At 45.7% G+C, this 17,324-nt stretch overlaps 1 protein-coding gene across 1 annotated transcript; it reads left to right on the top strand.

Moving 5' to 3' along the window:
- Positions 1-690: 690 nt before the first annotated feature.
- On the top strand, positions 691-11,565 carry enc3 (ectodermal-neural cortex 3). The gene is made up of 4 exons (XM_026305343.1): positions 691-957; positions 1,826-2,860; positions 2,947-3,719; positions 10,081-11,565. The coding sequence occupies exons 2-3, from the start codon at positions 1,838-1,840 to the stop codon at positions 3,691-3,693; spliced, it is 1,770 nt and encodes a 589-aa protein (XP_026161128.1). The 5' UTR covers positions 691-957; positions 1,826-1,837; the 3' UTR covers positions 3,694-3,719; positions 10,081-11,565.
- Positions 11,566-17,324: the final 5,759 nt, after the last annotated feature.

Genomic DNA, 17,324 nt, shown 5'->3' with positions numbered 1-17,324 from the left:
TGTTTTCGAATAGATGTGTGTTTATTTTGATTTCTAACTTCCATTCTTTCTCCTTTGCTGTCAGAGAGTTTCTTAATTAACAGCAGGGATTTTGTGCACAGTTGTAGTGGCACTCCTCAAAGAGACTGAGTCATTGTTAATGTTTTTAATTACACCTGCAGACATGTCGGGGCATGTGCTGAAGGATGATGGTGTGAGACATCTATTCTGTATTTACTGATTTAAATCCATTTTTAAAACCTTTGTGGCACTATTGAAACTGAAGTTGGGCTGTATTCACCTGTAACTGTACTTTATACAATATAAAGGTACTGCAATTTATTATAGTTTGTCTGTCTGTAATCACAATTATCATAAAGCCAAGAATGAAATAATAGTTTAGCACAGAACGATTTAGCACAACCAGTGAAAAGTATGAAAAGTAAGAACTAAAATACTAAAGATACACAGACACGTGACCACACTAGGGGCCACACTAGGGGCCAACATACTCTCGTCACATCAAACTGTTTATAAACCGCCTGGATGATGGTGGCGGGTTAGGGATCGTCTCTGAGGTGCTGCTGAAAATGTTGTGGTGTCTGACAGTAACGATGCGGAGCCCGGAGACAGGAAGAATAAAGGGGCCCTTGGGTGCAGACCTCCAACCCAGTGGGCGGAGGCGGCAGGAGGAGGAGGAGCCTGCGGGAACAGCAGCTCGGTCTCGGCTCGGGCTCTGAGCTCAGCTCGCTGTCTGGCTTCCGGAGGACACGCGCTTTGTTTGTTTCTGCACTTTGGTTTATTTTTTTAAAAAAAGACTCTTGCGACCAAACAAATGGCTCGACCATCCCCTCACACCTCAGGACACGGGTCAGGTCTTCACTCTCAAAGCGGATTTGTCTAAACTCAGCCCCAACTTCAAACCGGCGACGGACCCAAGTTGTAGCCGAGATAAAGGAGCCGGATCAGCCCAACGAGGTGAGACACTCGGCCGGTCCCGCACAGATCCACATATCGCGATCATACGTTTGTCTCACGTTTCTCCAACTTCACACAGGAAAATAGTTTAATTCCAGGCCGGAACATCTGCTGCTTTGTCGTCGGCTGGTTGTGGCAGGCTGCGTGTTTGCTTGCAGGCTGCTGCTGCTAACTTAGGAAGCAAGTTGCTGAAGTGCAGACCGGACTTTCAGTCTCACATTGTGTACAGGCTGTTTTTATAAGGAGGGTATATATTTACCACAATACATTCAGCGCATTTTACCCTGAAGCCTGTTTAAGCCCGGTGAGCTTCAGTGGTTGCACAGTGGTTGCATAATTTGTAGTGAAGGAGCTGGACTGAGGTGCCACAGCTCATGTGGGCTTGAAGCTTTGACTTTGGCACCATCTTGTATGTGAGTCAGTTTGGAGGATCAGAAGCAGCTGGAAGGAGCTTGTTGGACCCCTGAAGCGTTTACATGTGGAAAGTGGAGTAAAGGTGTCGCTTCTTTACCTGAGATGAAATACTGGTGTCGGATGTTTGAAAAAGAAAAAAAAACTGAGGTGTGTTTCATAGTGTGAATGTGTGTGGCGGCGCTGTGTGCACACAGTGGTGTTTTTGTGGGAGTGCTCCTTATCTGAGCTCCTTTCATGTCTTTAAAGTCTGAAGTTCATTTCCGCTGTAAGGCAGCGGAGGAGTGTTTCATTCATTCATCAGCTGTTGGCAGAGAGTCTTGTCTAATCATAAAATGGGAGCAGTGTTTAAAGTGCTCTACATCCGTAACACCGTCGGTGACATTTCATAATTCCTCCATAAATTATTGAATGAAACAAGTGCACTGCAGTGACTTATGTTCTGCTCTTCCTCCAGATCTAAGTCAAGATGTCTGTCAGTAACCACGAAAACAGGAAATCTCGCTCTAGTTCCGGCTCCATGAATATCCAACTCTTCCACAAGACGTCCCACGCCGACAGCCTGTTGACTCAGCTCAACCTGTTGCGCAAACGGAGAGTCTTCACGGATGTTGTCCTGAAGGCCGGAAACCGATCTTTCCCTTGTCACCGGGCCGTCTTGGCGTCCTGTAGCCGCTACTTTGAGGCCATGTTCAGCGGCGGGCTCAGAGAGAGCCGCGATGCTGACGTCAACTTCCACGACTCGCTCCATCCGGAGGTGCTGGAGCTCCTGCTTGACTACGCCTACTCAGCCCGAGTCATCATCAACGAGGAGAACGCAGAGTCGCTCCTGGAAGCCGGAGACATGCTTCAGTTTCATGACATCAGGGACGCGGCGGCGGAGTTTCTAGAAAAGAACCTCCACCAATCCAACTGCCTGGGGATGATGCTGCTGTCAGATGCCCACCAGTGTCAGAGACTGTACGAACTGTCGTGGAGGATGTGCCTCGCAAACTTTGCTACTCTCTTCAGGACAGAAGACTTCCTGAACCTGCCCAAAGACAAAGTCCAGGAGCTGATCCTCAGTGAGGAACTGGAGGTGGAGGATGAGAGCCTGGTGTACGAGGCCGTTATTGACTGGGTTAAAGCCGACATGGAGCGGAGGCATAGTGAGCTGCCGGAGCTGCTGCGCTGTGTCCGCCTGGCACTGCTCCCCGAAACCTACCTACTGAATAACGTTGCCTCAGAGGAGCTGGTCATGTGCCACAAGGTGGGTCGGGAGATCGTCGAAGACGCCGTGCGGTGTAAGATGCGGATCCTCCAGAACGACGGTATCGTGACGGGATTCTGTGCCCGGCCAAGGAAGGTCAGCCAAGCCCTGCTGCTGCTGGGAGGTCAGACCTTCATGTGTGATAAGGTCTACATGATCGACAACAAGACGAAGGAGATCATGCCCAAAACAGATATCCCCAGCCCCAGGAAAGAGTGCAGTGCTTGTGCTATTGGTTGCAAGGTGTGTACGTGATCTCTGCTGCAAAGGTGCGTTTTCATTCATTGTTACGTAGATTTATTCATAACGTGAACTCTTCCTCTTCTCAGGTGTATGTTACTGGAGGACGAGGCTCTGAGAATGGGGCGTCAAAAGATGTCTGGGTCTACGACACATTACATGACGAGTGGTCCAAAGCAGCCCCCATGTTGGTCGCCAGATTTGGACATGGTTCTGCAGAACTCGACCACATGTTGTACGTGGTGGGAGGGCACACTTCTCTGGCAGGATCCTTCCCTGCTTCTCCATCTGTGTCTCTGAAACAAGTAGAACAGTACGACCCTCAGAACAATAAATGGACTCTGGTGGCTCCGCTCAGAGAAGGGGTGAGCAACGCTGCTGTCGTCGGCGCCAAAAACAAACTCTTTGCCTTTGGGGGAACCAGCGTAAACAGAGACAAGTATCCCAAGGTGCAGTGCTTTGACCCCTGCCAGAACCGGTGGTCAGTACCGGCCACTTGTCCGCAGCTGTGGCGATACACAGCGGCGGCTGTAGTTGGCAACCACGTTGTTGTGATCGGCGGCGATACCGAATTCTCTGCCAGCTCAGCTTACCGGTTCAACAGTGAGACATACCAGTGGTCAAAGTTCGGGGATGTGACGGCCAAACGGATCAGCTGTCATGCAGTGGCATCAGGAAACAGACTGTATGTGGTTGGGGGGTACTTTGGTGCTCAGAGGTGTAAGACACTAGACTGTTACGACCCATCATCGGACTCCTGGGACAGCGTGACCAGTGTGCCCTACTCGCTCATTCCCACTGCCTTTGTCAGCACATGGAAATACCTCTCAGCATAGACGGGCGCCCGACTGAGGTTTCTACGGTGAGTAATTGCACTTTCCCTAACCTGACCCAAACAAACAGGATGTCTATTATATGTGCTGCATCCCTGTTGCCAAGATAACACAAGAGAACCCACTTTACAGAATCATTTTTGTTTAACACACATTGTCACCTATTGAACAGACCCAGGTGAACGTAGGTTTGAAACGGGTAGGGCCAGTTTAAAACCCTTCACTGTTTTCAGGGTTGCTCGTGGTTACAAGTTACACATTATCTAGCTGCCGCGATGGCTGGGTGTTGGATGAACATGGTGGAGTCCTGGTTTAGAGACCAGGAGGAATGTCAGCGGTGCTGGTAATTACAGAGCGAGAGCTACAACGCAAGACCTCAGTCAGTAACGGGAGCGAGGCAGGGATCAGGTCTGTGCTCCACATAGAAAAATACTTTACTTTGAATACGAGTTACAAATGACTCTGCAAGGATAAAGAGAAAACACCATATGTGGTGACAGAACATGGGCCAACCTGTGCCGGTGAAAGTAAAATATTGGTAATATTGTCTGGGATAGGAAGCGAACAGGAGGTAAATTGAGAGGATCCATTTCAAGAATATGAAGATTGACGGAAATGGAACGTACCATATGAGCAAAGAAGCGTTCGCCCTGTTCTGCTTGAAGCAACAACAGGTGGCAGTTTTCACAGCTTTATGTGAGATAAGAGAGAGGAGGCAGTTTTCCTGAGTAGTCCTGGTTTTTTGCACAGGGTGAGGTGGGAGGGATGAAGGGCTGGTAATTAAAGAAGACGAAGAGCGACAGTGATATTTGATGATATTTGATAAGATCTGTAAGATGGTTTATCATGTGGCCTGTGTAGTTCAGGTTTCATAACATCGGGCCTGTCCTGTGATCTTATTTTAGCCTAGGAGTCATTAGATTTTGTTTGAAAATCCTATCAATACTAAACTTACCAAAATCGAAACAAAAATCTAATTCACTCGAAGTCGAAATCTCTAGCAAAGTAGTTGGGAATGGCAAAGGTGGGAGAATAGCTCTCTCGAACAGCAGTCCGTGGGCTTCTTATCTTCCTTCCGGGAAGTGTTGGACCAATCCCGGAAGTCCAATCCACGGTCCTCGAGTCCACGCCCACTCCAGCATCCGTCACACACACATACACACACACATAATGACCCTAGGGTCATAACAATTTGCATGTTGGTTGATTGGTTTTTTGGCTTCGTCTTTACTGTGTGTAATAATATTTTAAAGTTGAGACAAAGGGCTTCATCACAGGAGCTCTATGCTAACCACCCAGATATAAGGCGACAAACTATTGCTCTAGAGCAGGTGAGAACAACCTGCTGTTGTTTTCTAAAACTTCAGCTGAGATCAACATGACGGCGGCTCATGAATGTGAACCAGTATGTAGTAAAATGAAATATCCAAGTGGTGAATACACATTTAGTTCATGAACATAGTGTGAAAACCTATTTTTCATCTTTTTCAAATGCCCCTGTAGCAGCAACTTTAACGTCTTTGTGTTTGTTGTCACGGGACAAAAAAATGACTTAGTGCGACTAAATAGGTCACACTGTGATTGAAGTTTAGTTGAATCATACATCACATCTGCAAAGCAACAGCTTTTTTCTGTCAGTAAAATGTGAGAGTGATCCCAAACAAGCTCCTTTTTGCTGCCAAGGAATTTCAAAGTAAAGCTAAGCAAGTGAGAAGCAGAGGGCTTATGTGCGACTTATGTCTGCAGTAAACAGCTGGATATAATGGAGCCGGGGGCTTAGTGTTATGGGGCTGCTGATATGAACCACTTTCTCCATGGCAGGCAAGGTTTTTTGGGCCAAGGATGGAGACAGACAGGCTGGCTGTGAAGAACAAGGCACCGCATCCTTATGAGCTCAGTTACACAGTTACCGTAGATACCGTCCCACTGCCGACCGCCTTACTGTTTAATTACAGCAGACATGGAAAAGCTCAAATTTCCAGCTCGGAGTTAAGTGGCAAGAATGTCGAGAACAACAAAGTGGCAGAGCAGGATGCTTTTACACACACACACACACACACATATATACGCACACACAAGCACACACATAAGCACACAAATACCCAGAGGAGGAGATGAAGTGAGGAGCAAGTAAGACCAGGAGAAGCCAAGCTATATTTTGTGCCATTTGGCAGCCGAGACTAACGCCTGCCTAAAAATACTTTGCTCCAGAGGCTGTCAACTTTCAGCTGGGGTCAGGGAGAAAAATAATTGTGCGTGTGTGTGTGTGTGTGTGTGTGTGTGTGTGTGTGTGTGTGTGTGTGTGTGTGTGTGTGTGTGTGTGTGTGTGTGTTCCTTTCATGTTTACGATGGGTCCGAAGCCCACAAATCAGCTGTTCAAGTATTCACTAGTAGTATTTGGAGTTTTATTTTTACATTGTTGTGCAACCATTCGTTTTCCATGCATACTACTGTTTAATACACACAGAGACAAGCGGTCTCATTGCTGGCGTTGCCTGTCCTTTAAAAAGCCAGCCATCCTTACGCTAATCTGGGAGGAATGAAGGAGTGGCCTGCATTCCCATTAGTAAAGAATTGTTAATGTTGCTTTGTGGTTCAGGCCTTTCAGTGGTGCTGGCAGTTTGCGTGGCCTGTATGGGATCACCAGCCTTTCTGCTCTGTTTGTCACCACCTACTGTAGTTTGTTGGCCCTTTGCATTTTCACCAGATGTGACTAACCACAGACTCCAGGGCCAAACCAGAGCCCACTGTTGATGGAAAAGTGTTTGTAAAAGTTAAAGCATTATGTTGCACATTTGTTATTGTCTAGACAGGAGAAACATATCGGTTAGCGTCCTCACAGAACAATAAGAACAAATGGTTAATGTTTTTGACGTGTTCCTCTACAGGGTTCAAATTGTTTATTCAGCATATATTTTGGAGGTAGTACGTCACGTAGCGTCACTGTGTGATCTGCTCACTTCTTAGAACCAGACTACAGGCAAACAGGATGTAACTGGAGATCCCTGCACAAAGTTCAGCACAGTCCAGACCACTGATCTATAACGGCACCAGAAATGGCTGAATCTTTCTATGCCTGATCCTTTGTTTTCTTACCCTCCAATCTCTCCGCACCAAAAAAAACTCAGCTTTTAACGCCTTGAGCTGCAGCCCTTATGAGGTGGGCACGGCTCTGTGTGATAGGTTACACCTGGAGAGGTCAGGGGCCACATGGAGAGTCCTCGGCGGGCTCTCGCATCCCCAGACAGCTGCTATAAAATGGAAAGGTCACAGTGGGATCAGGGAGGAGGAGCGCAGAGGTCCCAGCCAGTCAATACTAATGTTTTATTAATGTCTCACTGTGAGGGCCACCAGGAACACAAGCTGAATGAGGCTTTTATTGTGACATCTGTGTACAACAACGATTCCCCTCCGTTCTCTCAGACACATACACATGCACAGTTAAAGTTAGCACGTGCACACACACTTCATCTCTGCTCCTTTGAGTAATCAGTCCTCCACATCATGGCCCCCGGCATGGCTGCTTAAATTTGCATAAACCTAATGAAGTTTATATTGGTCTTTTCTCCACACTTCGAGTAACAAAAAGGGAAAGAGATGCTGAAAATGGCTGAATAATCACCCAGACTAATTTGATTATGGCCTTAAAAAGAGATGGGCTGTCATACAGTTACAGAGGCCTCCTCAGAAAGCCAGCTGGAATGGGACAGTGTGTGTCTGCTGGGTAATTAATCTGAATTACGTAATATTTGAGCCTCTAAAGTAGTGCTGAAGTGGCGCGTATTCAGTCAGAGAGACTCTTTGTTCGCGTCTTAAATTGGAGTTTCTGCAAAGACACTGCTCATTAGACTTTGCAGCTGTACCGAGATGCTTGAGCCTCTGAGCTCAGACTCCTTTAGCTCTCCCTGAAAACAAACTCATGTAAATGAAGTTTTTCATACGTCTGTCAATACAGTAGAATTCTAGGTGGTCATTAGTAAACATGGTGCAGGCCTTGTTGGACACAGGGGACAGATAAAGACAGAGGACTCAGCTTTGGTTTGGTGCATCATGGGTAATTTGGCTTCAAGAAAGCACAGATGGAGTCTGAGGCGTAATAAATAACTTAATTTAAAAAAAAAAAAAAAAAAAGCAGCATACTAATGCAATGTTGCATGTTTATTTGATAAATGTGACCTAGTCCTCTGGCGTACACGTGTGTGCTCTTTTAACCAGGCGCTTTGTAACTTAAAGTCATAGAAATGCTTGAGATCGGTCATTATTTCTTTTGTCGAACTCAGTCTGGCCGTATTCCCATGTGGTGGATGGAGATAAGTGATGGGAGCAGACGGACTGAGTCGGGTTAAACCTCAGTGTGCCAGAGCCGATCACTTCAAACTGTCCACGTCCATCTGTTTGCTGAAGGACACAGGGACTCCCTCCATCCCTCACACCAAAGGAGCGCACAGGGGGCATATGGGTAATTTCTGGGTTACAGTTATTAATTCAGCCACCTGTTGGCATCTCAAGATACCTTACTCCCTGTTAGAAGAAGGAATCGATGTCTTTGAAGGTTTATCTTTTTTATTTACTCATTTCATTCCCAGTGAGAAGATGAGGACAGGATGAATTTGTCTATGCAAACCTGTAGTTTTACATGTCGGAGGAGAAGAGTGTTGCTGATACAGCCCAGCCTCGTATATAATTGATGTGACTCTGAAACAGACTGGAGCTCATTTCATCTGTGTCTCAGTGTGAGCAGCACATTGTTGATCATACTTGGCTTCACTTAATGCAGTGGAGACGCAGATGACTAAAAATAAACCTGCTGCTCGTATGAAACGGTGATATTGTCATAGTTGGAGAAGACCAGAGCAGCAGAGTATTTAAGATGCAGGAGCATGCTCTTCATCATCTGCACTTCAGAGAGATTAGACCAGCACCAGCAGCAGCGACAGCACTCAAGAAATGCAGGCAGTGACCCATGCAAATGCACAGAGGGAGAGAGCAGCAGTGGAAACTTCCATCAGCGTCGTATGGACTAAGAGCTGCTGTCGTTTCTTTACTTAGGCTTTGATTAGAAGGCTTTTTTTTTTTTTTTTGGCAAATTTCTTTATTCTGGTTCTGATTTAAATCCTGATTTTTCAGTTTTATACAGTACTTTTGTAGCATGCAAAGTACTTGTATTTCAGAACATTCAACATTTCTGCACCTTCTGCTTCTTTCAAATTAAGTTAAAAGCATTTAGGGGAACCGTTATTCACTCTCTTTTCAAGGCCTCCTGGAGTCTTCTGTAGTTGCCTGGCACCCTCATTGTGACAGCAAGACTCCAGGAAGTCCCTGGACCAAACCAAGAACCCGTTTAACACATAACACCCCAAAAATGCTTTGCAAAGTGTAGCTGAAAAGGTTTTTATATATCTCAAAGCAAGGTATTATGCTGCACTAAAACTTTGATATTGTTTAGGCAGTAAAATAAATAGTTTTAAATGTCACCCTGCCCCAGCTCACTTCTGCTCAGAGGCCATTCAATAGACAGAAATCAGTTTTGTTTGTGTTTTTGTTGTGTGGACACATCAGTTTTTTGAGTTCTCATTGAGGTTGTTGTAACCTCTTGTTGTTGTTCCAGTAGTACAGTCCTACTGTTACGCTGCAGGCGATGTAGTCACAACCGTGACAGGTGCGTATGGATCAGCAGAGGCTTCTGTAGCATCAGCCGGCTTTGTTGGCCATGGAAATGAGGGCTCATTAGGTTATCCAAACAAGCCCCCAGCAGCGCCTGCCTGTAACTGTCAGCCCTCCTCCTCCTGCAACACAGAGCACACACAGATCCTTCATCTGTTCCTGCAGAGCTGTTACCCTCAAAAATATGCAAATGAGATGTAAACGTCATTTTGCCCAGCAAACATGTTCAGTGGAGCATTCCTTCATAACAGCAGGGGAGGAAAATGAGACACTCCGGTACCTGAGGCTGTGGAAATAGATTCTTGGTGCTTAACTACATGCAGGAATTTGAAAATTGAACTAAATAAAGACATTTTTCACTATAAGTTATATTCAGAGCAGATGGTTTGTGGATGTTTTTTACAGAGTAGGGTCCACTCTGCCGCCATCCTCAGATATTTATTACCCAGGGACATAAATGGCATGAGCAGCTTAGTCCCACATGCCAGGGGACTTTGGTTAAATAATGCCTGTCCTGAGGCATTATTAACGCAGTGTGGGTAAGCCTGATAAAATGGCATGGTGATAAGCTGGTGTGTAGCCCTGAGGACCAAGGTCTCTGCATTCCTGCCTGCTCCCTGAGAATGTCTAGGTCGCCCTGTGGTCATGTGATCGGATCTCTTACAACGGCAGCTCCTCTCAGTTCACAGGACCTAAACATTAATCTCCCTCTGTCTGTTTCCTCAGATCAGCCATGGTGTCTGGTATGCAGTCTCCCTCCGCTGGCTGCAGAGAGGACGAAGAGGAGGGTTTTGTGTATTCCTGCTGCGACTCCATGCAGCCTGATTCACATTAACTTCACATGCAGAGGAGCGAAGGCCTGAGTCCTGGAAACGGCCCAGAGACTGGAAGCCCTCTGGCGTCTTCCCACCTGAACCATTGACTCATCCTTATTGTGTAACTTTCTCATGCAGCCTTAGCTGGACTCGTTGCCATGTATACTTCACAGCCGTTTCTATATAACATGCAAAGCACAGCTCGGAAACGGACCAACAGCGTAGACCTGTCTCGGATCTCCGAGCTTTCCTCTTCCTCGAGGCGAATAAGCTACTCGGACTGCAACAGCCCTGCACTGCTCAGCTGACTCCCTCCGTCATCAAACATGTGTCATCTCACCAGTAGAATACCAGTTTAACGGGCATGTTGTTTAGCTGTGAACTAAAAAAAGAAGTTTAGCTGTGCTTCATTGTGGTTTCTCTCCCATCGTGACACTTGGCGTCTCCTCAGGTGTAATTTATTTGGACTGCTGATGGACTGAATTAGACCTTTGCTCTGCTGGGCCAATGGGGAGGCACACAAGACATTTGGGGAAATGTATGATTTTGTGCACAGAAACAATCTTTCTGTCTGTATTTTTAGGCTTTGGACTTGGGCTTCCCTCAATTTTGGCGAGCTAAATTTGTATCTTTCTCCTCAACTTAAAATACGAGCTCACAAGAGAGAATGTGGCCCATCGTTGTTGAAGAAGATGCTTTTCTATTTCACGATGTTCTTTCAAACTAAGGTTTTTCTCTTTTTTTGTCCTTTGTTTTTGTCTCAGGGGTATGTATAGGTTTGCTGTGTTTGTTGAAGGAAGGGTAGCTGTTTTGTTTTATCTATTCTGTTCTGAAAACTTTGTGAATGTACTGTTCTCGTTTTCTAATACGTTCTTACATTGTTTTGCCAGGTGAAAATATGATTAATAGCGGTGATCATATTAAACACATAAATATTGCCAAAATCTGAGTAACTAACATTAGTGTTATTCTGGGTTTAAATAACAAAAGCTATGTATGTCCTAGGTAGTTAACTCTGTAGCTATAATATTATTTTTTCATGTCTTATTTGTAACTTTGATGGAAGTCTTTTGCGTGTATAGTTTGTATTTTTGCTTTGTAATGAATTTGTAGAAGTTGTTGATTTGCACAATTTGTACAAAATAATCTCTTAATGGTCTTAATTTTATTTCTGTCTTAACCCAGTTTGGGTAGTGTGAATAATTGAAGCCTTTTTTGTAGCACGTAATTGAATTATTCTCTTTCAACACTCTTCATTTGTGTGCAAATCTGCAGTTTCCCAGTATATCAAAGTATATATTAAGTATACTGGTATATTAAGCTATTACTTATAACACCCTCTATTACTTCATGTTCTACAGTTCATAACTTGTCATTAAACATAATCTTGTTGGAAACATATTTGGTTGTTGGTGCTGTTTCCCAGGGAATGATTTGGATTCAACAGCTCTGTCATTAAAACATCATGAGCAGCCATATAATTACACAGGTACACTTAACGTGCCTCAAATAGTTTCCAAACACAGGTTAGAAGTGGTTTTGGTATTTACTGGCAACACCCGTCTCCTTTCTCCTCCGTCTGTCACTAAAGATCCAGTGAGACAAACAGCCCGTGCTCTCTCTTGTAATGATCTCACATTCTGGTTATGTGGTATGTGAGCACCAAACAGGACTTTGCTGCTCTCCATGTAAAATGTGCATTATTGCATTATAATCCTCAAACCCTGAAGAATGTGCACTAATTCTGCACCGGGTCAAGTCATGTGATGCCTCCATACCTCTCGCTCCGCAGAGGCCAGGTTAACGTGACAGGACGGTGCAGTCCAGACTGGGCGTTGGGTGGGAAGAAGGTCTGGCTGGTGTGTTTTTGCAGAGCGGCAGGGAGGAGGAGCAGAGAGGAATGTACCCACAGTAAATGTGCAGCCTGCAGGCTCAGAGTTTTAAAATGTCTGAGATGTGTTTGCTTCTACTGTGCAACCAGGCGTCACTTGTTTTCAGTAGCTGGTGATATACTTCTCCTTTCACATTATTGTAGAGCAAACTGCTGTCTTGCTGGTCAGAGCATCTGTGCCTCAGAAGACCTGGCAACACAGAATTTAAACACCAAATGGGAAAAGTTCATGCTTTAGTGGAGTGGTTTTTATTTTATTTTCACAAATCAATAAACAAGGATATAAATCACAAATTATTACTTTAAAATAACCTGTGTTGGAATCAGTTCTATGGAGCTGCCAATTACCAGACTGGGTTTCTCCAAACCGGTGAGAAACTCTTAACAGGCCGGTGATGAGCCGTGGGCTTTTGCAGCAGGATGTTTCCATCAGACAGCTAACAGGGCTAGGCTTAGCTGGCTTTGGTTCGAAGGGTCGGAGCTTCCAGATCAGTGATCCTTGTCTCCAAAGCTGCCAGGAGCTTCCACTTATTCCAGGTCTCATTGTGACTAAAGGAGGCAGAGGAGAAACTAAACGTGGCACCAAGCGGGACAGACAGGGAGAGGCAATGCTAGCAGCTAGCTGAGCTAACTGTAGGCTAATGAGCACTAAGTCTGGAAATAGTAAGAAGTATTGGACAAAAACGACGGTACTTGACTAGTCCAGGACTATGTGACAGGTTATGAGCTGTTGTACAGAGAATCTGGTTCGTTTTAACCTGTAAACGAGCTGTACAGAAACACACAGCACAACGTGTTAGCAACAGGAAGTGAACTCAGTTACCTAAAATGTCTCTGCCGACGCCACAGGTGATACATGTCTGGCTGGATGGAGGACCCCCGTCTATACCGGAAGAGGCAGAAGTTGGTGTAACCAAACCTCTACCGACCTGCTGTGGGGTATTTGTGCATCCCAGCATCATCTGTTCCCTGATAATTGGTTTTTTCCAAAGCCGGAGAACTCATTTGGAAAAGGAGGAATCACTTAAACCCCGACATTGTTGAACAAATAGTGTTTTTAAATAAAAATGTATTTATTTGTCATTATCCCTGAGCCCAAACTCTGCTAGACATCTGCCCGTATTACAGCCTTTGGCCAGCAGGGGGACTGTGTCCGCATGAGGCCTCGAGTAATGATCCGTTTTGAACCAACTACAACACTAAAGAAGGTGTAGAGTCTGTTTTCTTCTTCTTCTGTTGTTTGCAAGGCAACTAGGGTGCATTACCGCCACCCATTGAGCCGGAACGGGGACAGAGACTGGGTCCAAAGAAACCTGATCCCCTTTAGATTCTATCTGTCATTCGAGTTTCCTTCGGAAATCGAACAACAATCAGTTTTATTTTCTTCCAGCCTTAGAATTTATTGATAACGTGATAGCATAATTAGCAGCAGAACCGGAAATGAGCTATGAATAAGAGTGAGCCAATCACCAACCAGGAGCCGTGCGCAGTGGGCGTGGCCGCGTCAAATCACGGCCTTTTAAACGCTGAGCGCCAGCTCAGGTGCTCAGCAGGTGTTAAGGTGTTAGCCGAGTCCGCCACAGAATCACACAGCGACACTAAACCAGAACCTTTGCTCCCTCGTCGGCCCAAACTCGTTGGTTTGGAGCCGGATAACGAACAAACAGCGCCTTGACGTCCTAACCTACCTGCCCTTAAACACGAAGAAGAAGAACTGAGCGACCAGGTGTGGAGGCAGAAACGAGGGAAACCTGCAGATAAAACGTCATATTTACCGGAACAGAGCGCTGGGTCTGCAGGACCATGGACTCAAAGTCTGTCAAAGGTGAGACACTGAGCGTTTGTTTAGCAAAGACACTTTGTTGGTTCGAGCCTCCCTCATCGTTTGTCTGTACCTGCTACAGGTGCGTCAGGCCCGAACACGCAGAGCAGCGTGGCCTCATGGCGGACTGAGCTTCAAGGCCTTTAGGCCTTAACTGCCTCCTTAAAACCACGTCGGACCAAGACCAGACCTCGGGTCTGCAACGTGTGGATCCATAAGGGCCCTGAAACCTGATTGACCAAGGTGAGCTTGTCCTTTTCGATCAGTCAGGTGTAAAAACCTGTGGCGGCTCAGTGTGACGCAGTTTTAGCCATGAGCCTTGTTAGCAGGCCCACCGACGGTCGGTTGCCCTGGGCCCACCATGACCCACTAACCTTTATATAACCTGCTGGACTCATTAGTCACAATCCAACTTTTAGTAGCCTGGTTTTTATCTTTGGATTAAAACACTATGGAAGCCAGCAGGTGTTCAGACCCAGTCTGAGGCCTTTCTCACTCTTAGTAAGAAAGGATAAAAATAAATCAGGATCCTCTGGCTCTTCAGGTCAACTCCAATGAAAGGTGGCCAGGCTTTTTCAGTGGCTGCTCCCAGACTCTGATCAGTCTGTTTATTAGATCTTCTCCTTCTGTTTCTACTTTTAAATCTTCTTTAAAAACTTATTTGTTCTTCATGTTTTAATTGAGGGTGTTTTATTTTCTTACATGTCTTAAAGGTTTTAATTTTGTTTTAATCCTTCAGCACTGTGGTTGCACTTCTTAGAAATGTGCTTTTTACATTAACTAAACTAAATGAACCAAACTGCTTGACCCCATGAGACCAGACTGACTGTTGTCCTTTCTCTTTCCAGATCCCTGTCCACTGTGAGGTCTGCCAAATAGTAAGGACGTTGTTTTCTAGTCATACTTGGCCGCCATGACTCTGTCTCTGTCCTGTCCTGGCCCCTGGGCCAAAGTGAAGCCTGTAGTGGTTGTTTTAGTGGTCTCTGTGCAGGGCTTAGGGTCAGGGTCTTTCTCTCCCATCATGAGGCCTGTGTTCAGGTTCTTGGTGCTACAGGTCAAAGGTCGAACATGGCCATGGTGCCATAGGTGCTCCCTCCCTCCCTCCCTCCCCCACTTTCCAGTCATGGCGGCCTTGTATCATCCTTAAAATCCTCTCTGTGCGATCTAGCACCTGTCCTTAACTCTATCCTTATTTTTTATTTTTGCCACCAAGCCCATGAGCCGCCAACATCCAGTCTGTCCCATCAAATGGCTGCCCATAGTCAGGTGAGAGCAGCCGTCTGTGGTTTGTCGTCAGACCAGTGGCAGATGTTTGGATGTTTGTCTCAGCCTGTTGTTTGGAAGGTGTTGTGTCATTGAGGGCTGAGCTTAGTGTGACCTCTGTCTCTTTCTGCCCCAAGATGGCCCCTAAAAAATACTAAAATAAAGAACTAAACAGAAACACAAACAGCTTTTAAAAAACAAGTCTAGATAACCAGTGTGGCCATTAGAACAATGCGTCGTTACTAAAAGGCTCCTTTAGGCCACAACACCCAGCCGGTCAGCTCTCCGTCCTCCTCGTCGTCTGTTGCCTGACTGGCCGGCTCTCGTCTGGACACACACTCTCCGTCTCCACAATAATAATCTGTTATGACGACAATGATAATAACAAACAATAACAATATTAATAACGTTGTGAACTGTGCCTCTCTCTCTCTCTCTCTCTTCCTGTTGTTGGTTGTGTAGTGAAGGTGTTTGGTCTTGGCTGTTGTGGCTGAGGGTTGTTGTTGTTGTGGTAGTCGGCCTCCTTTTTCTCTTCTCTCTCTCCAACATAGTTTTTTATATATATAATATATAGTCTGTGCAGTTTGAATCAATGTTTGTGGACTAACTGTTATAGTTTGGTTCCATCTGCTCTAAAACAAAGGCATGATGCCAAAATAAAATAAAAACAATTATAAAATAATAAAGGGTGTGGTTGTGCTTCTGGTTCTAGTGTGTCCCAACACTTATCGGTTCCACACATCTCTCTCTCTCTCTTTCTTCCTCTCGCGTTACCGTGTTTTCGTTTCAGCCTCCAGCGGATCTTCAGCCTGGGTCTACATGAGGTAAGGGTGACAAGGTCACACGGTAAGTGGTTCTGTGATGTGGTTTGTGATGTTTGCGGGCACTGTGCTGTAATTCACGTCGAATAACCGCCTGCTGTCAAAAAGGGCCGAGAGCGGAGGGTTGTTCGATCTGGTTTGCAGTCACGGTGCCACGGTTCGTGTCCAGTGACCCCCTGCTGTTCTACAGCCGAGGGCTGTTGGACAATCCTCCCCTTCGGTCAGTAACTTTAGCATAGCGTGGCCACCGGTCGCTCCGATAGACCGACTTAGGTCAGTGTTTTAAGGACTTAAAGCAGTGACCTAAGCATGAGAGGTTTGTTCTGTGCTTTCTCATGTGGAGGCACGAAACAAACAAGAACATTAGCTCTAAATATGTTAGTCAGTGTAGATACGTCATAATAACACAAACTAAAAAGATCCCCGACCTGTCCTTTGTTATTTTGACTGCCTTGTCATTTCATCTGTCACGTTAGAAATAATTAGTAGTTTGTGATTTTGATGCCTTAGTTATTTATTATGTGTCTCTACCAATAATGAGTTATTTTTACTGCCCTGTCACTTATTTGTGTCTCCATTTCTGTCTAATCTATAATTCATCTTTATTTCCATTAAGCGGCTGGGCTGGTGGTGCCAAGAGAACCGACCTGTCGGTTTTGGCTCAGATAGGTCTGTCAGTTGTTGATCTAGAGTCAGTGGTGCTAGAAGTCCTGTTGTCTGTTGTGGTGTCAGAAGATCTGACTGGATTATTTTAGCTCCAACAGGCCTGGTGGTTGTTGAGTGTTAGTGGTCTGGTCTGTTGCCTGTTGTGGAGCTTAGAGGTCTGACCTGTGTGTTCTGGCTCCAATAGGCCTGTAGGTGCACTGGTGGTTGGGTGGGTGTTGGTCCAGCTCTGTCTCAATACAGCTCTTTCCTCCTCTCACTGTGTGTTTGAACTTTGACCTCAATGTCTACATGTGTGTCTGTCCAAGTTCAGTTCAGTTTTGTGTGTATAGCTCCAAATCACAACACAATCATCTCAAGACACTTTACAAAAACAGAAACCCCAACAAATCCCTTATGAGCAGCACTTGGTGACAGTGGGTGCATTGGTTTATGTTAGCAAGTCTGTCCCCGCATGTCCGTCCGTCTGCGTCAACGTGTCCGTCTCTACGTTTGTGTTTGTTGGAACCGGCTGGAACGTGAAGCCCCAGGAGTCTCTGACATTGGTAAGGCACTGACCCTTTAAAGGAACTTTGTTCTTCCAAATGTCTGTAAATCCTTTGATGCATCTTTTGGTCCCTTGTTCTTCTGCAGGTGCATCACATGAGATGCTCAGACACAATTGGGCCATATTGGCTGCTGGATGGTGTGACAGA

Source organism: Mastacembelus armatus, chromosome 4 (genome assembly GCF_900324485.2).
Source record: "Mastacembelus armatus chromosome 4, fMasArm1.2, whole genome shotgun sequence".
Lineage (NCBI taxonomy): Eukaryota > Metazoa > Chordata > Actinopteri > Synbranchiformes > Mastacembelidae > Mastacembelus > Mastacembelus armatus.
This window is presented reverse-complemented; position numbering and strand designations above follow the sequence as displayed.

Excerpts from the sequence above, each read along its gene's own strand:
- enc3 (XM_026305343.1), top strand. The coding sequence starts at position 1,838 with ATGTCTGTCAGTAACCACGAAAACAGGAAATCTCGCTCTAGTTCCGGC. Across the intron at positions 2,861-2,946 it reads CTTGTGCTATTGGTTGCAAG|GTGTATGTTACTGGAGGACG; the intron begins GTGTGTACGTGA and ends TCCTCTTCTCAG.